The sequence below is a fragment of the Engraulis encrasicolus genome, chromosome 18 (genome assembly GCF_034702125.1).
Source record: "Engraulis encrasicolus isolate BLACKSEA-1 chromosome 18, IST_EnEncr_1.0, whole genome shotgun sequence".
NCBI lineage: Eukaryota > Metazoa > Chordata > Actinopteri > Clupeiformes > Engraulidae > Engraulis > Engraulis encrasicolus.
In genome coordinates this window covers 44,684,431-44,687,001 of record NC_085874.1, presented here as the reverse complement: position 1 = coordinate 44,687,001, position 2,571 = coordinate 44,684,431, and the positions used below count along the sequence as shown (strand labels likewise).

Genomic DNA, 2,571 nt, shown 5'->3' with positions numbered 1-2,571 from the left:
TTTATGACCATAGTCTTTAATTATGCAACTGAGTGCTGTTCATGCACAGTACATTTCTCAAATAAACTTCTGACTTTGATGACAATATAAAACAAAACCTGTGAAATTCCCTGTTACTCATTATTCTTTGATTTGTAAATAATATTGCCATCAGGCATTCGGTTTCATCTGATTCAATGTAGGTTAAACATCTGGATTCAACTGTGTAGAGTAGGCCTATATTTGTAGGCACTTTCCACTTTGCTCAAAAATGCCACAGTTGTTCAAATATCAGTTATATGGCAAACGTCAAAAACATCATAAAATAAAAACACATACAACTCTGGGATGAGCTCTATACTGGGTTGTTAAAATGTGTTGTGCCACCTCAAAAGAAAGGCAAAAACATATTTCAAACATTAGTCACCAATTCATGCAGTAACAAAAATATACAAAAAGGTGCTACAAATCAAGAAGTCAGCATTGCCAGGTCAATGACACAAAAGTGTACTATGACATAGTGTTAAGTCTGCGTTTGATTCGAAAATGCGCCCCTGCGTGCTGCATCTGTCAACATTGTTGTATATTGCGGATCTCAACCTGATGAAATTCTCTTATAGCCTATATACCATAAGCAACAAGCTCACATGCAATATTTTTGCAGGTAGCAAACAATAGTGTCAGGCAATGAAAAGAGGTAGGTGTGCACACCGCACCTATGTATGTTTCAAAAAGTCAACTTAACATAGTTTTTAGCATGTTATTGTTCTTATTTGCGACATGCTATTACTTAATTCCGATTGCTGTGATAAAAAGATGTTTTTCAAATAATTATTGATGATTTATGACAGTTTAATGATGGTGGTTTCTTTTAGCAATTTTGAAATTAACCCTCTTGATGTATGATGTGCGCTATTTGAAGAGAAGAGAAGAGAAGAGAAGAGAAGAGAAGAGAAGAGAAGAGAAGAGAAGAGAAGAGAAGAGAAGAGAAGAGAAGAGAAGAGAAGAGAAGAGAAGAGAAGAGAAGAGAAGAGGGACAGCAGCACAGAATAGAAAAGAACCATCACACCAAAATGTCAAATTAAACCTGATGAGTGCATTAACACAAGCGCAATTATCAAACATATGACTGCTACTGCAAGCAACCCAGCCAAAAAATAGTAAGGATGGTCTTCCATAAAACGTTGGCACACATTCATACTGGGATCGGGGCTGGTTTTGGGTTTGGCTTTTGGTTTCGGATTGTTGTGTTTGGGTTTCGGGTTGGGTTGTTTGGAGTGCCTCTTTAGGAACTCAGATACGACTCTGTAGGCATTGTCATTGCAGTCACAGTCCAGTAGCTCCCCCTCGTGGAACAAGCCGTCCACTGTCTCGAAGTTAGAAGGGACAAATCGTCTGGTATCTGGCACAACATAGTCTGGGTCAAAGGTCGGATGCAGCACTATCACCATTCCAGGAGGTGTGGCTGCTGGGAAAACACAAGGAGAGTTCAGCAATAAAACAGAGTTTGTTATGGAGGCGTACTGTAGGCCTAATGGAGAAATTTACAGTATATGTACATGCATAGAAACTACACTGATAGGAAAGGGACATTTGAATGGCGCGATTATCGTTGAGTAAATGCCCAACGCCGTCGAATCGTCATCCTTTTGCTATGTGGGTAAACAGATAAAAAGTGTTTTTTGTCTATCCAATACACACTTGATATTGGGGTATTTATTTATTTATTTGTTTGTTTGTTTTTTTTATTTATCAGTGGTGGTGTTGTATTCTGCTGTTCCAATGCAAATACTCACATGACAGCAGTGGGTCTGATGCCTCCACATCTGTTGATTCTTGGGGACGAGGAAAATACGCTACAAGCAAAAAAAAAGTGTCTTGTGTCAATTTGACATGGAGATGAATCAAACAAGAATGGAATGGAAATGCTTTTTTATACAGCAAGCCCTTCAATATTTTGCTGTGCAGTATAAGTAAAACTCATTTTCACATTCTACCCTTTCAATTTCCAACACTCACAGTCGATTAATTTGACGGCAGCTTCAACGTCTGTTCCAACTCTTGAGACGATAGGACAGAATGCAAGTAGGACATCACACTCCTCTTTGCTGAGCACTATGTCCAGTCTGGTCGCTCCTTCCCCCAAGGTCTGCAAAAACTGTTTGTCGGCACCCAGAGTGTTCCCAGCTTGGATCAAAAATACTTTCACCATCTTCTTTATCACTCTGTTCTGTACGACATAAAAGTGCATCATTATTGGATATACGGTATAAAGATGCTTTATATGAAGGTGTTTTACATGTCTACGGTGCTTCATATGAGGTGTGTGTGTGTGTGTGTGTGTGTGTGTGTGTGTGTGTGTGTGTGTGTGTGTGTGTGTGTGTGTGTGTGTGTGTGTGTTTACAAACCTTAATCCACAAAAAATAACAATAGGTTTTAGTTTCATCAGATAGTTTAGTTTAATCAGATAACTATTATAATCAGATAGTGCAGAGGAATAGTAAATATATCAGAGTCCCCTTCTCTGAGTCTATCTGTCTGTCTGTCTGTCTGTCTGTCTGTCTGACTCTGACTTGCTCTGTCTAGATATCC

At 38.9% G+C, this 2,571-nt stretch overlaps 1 protein-coding gene across 1 annotated transcript; it reads right to left on the bottom strand.

The window, feature by feature from the left end:
• Window positions 1-2,259, bottom strand: LOC134468651 (uncharacterized). Its single transcript, XM_063222548.1, has 3 exons — window positions 1,999-2,259; window positions 1,776-1,835; window positions 1-1,444 (listed from the first exon to the last, which is right to left on the bottom strand). Exons 1-3 carry the CDS (start codon window positions 2,231-2,233, stop codon window positions 1,056-1,058), a joined length of 684 nt encoding a protein of 227 aa, XP_063078618.1. The 5' UTR covers window positions 2,234-2,259; the 3' UTR covers window positions 1-1,055.
• Window positions 2,260-2,571: the final 312 nt, after the last annotated feature.

What these genes read in the sequence shown, in the direction of transcription:
- LOC134468651 (XM_063222548.1), bottom strand. Translation starts at nt 2,233, where the DNA reads ATGATGCACTTTTATGTCGTACAGAACAGAGTGATAAAGAAGATGGTG. An exon ending in TGCCGTCAAATTAATCGACT is followed by an intron (nt 1,836 to 1,998) that starts GTGAGTGTTGGA and finishes TTTTGCTTGTAG; the next exon opens with CGTATTTTCCTCGTCCCCAA. An exon ending in ATCAGACCCACTGCTGTCAT is followed by an intron (nt 1,445 to 1,775) that starts GTGAGTATTTGC and finishes TTTTCCCAGCAG; the next exon opens with CCACACCTCCTGGAATGGTG.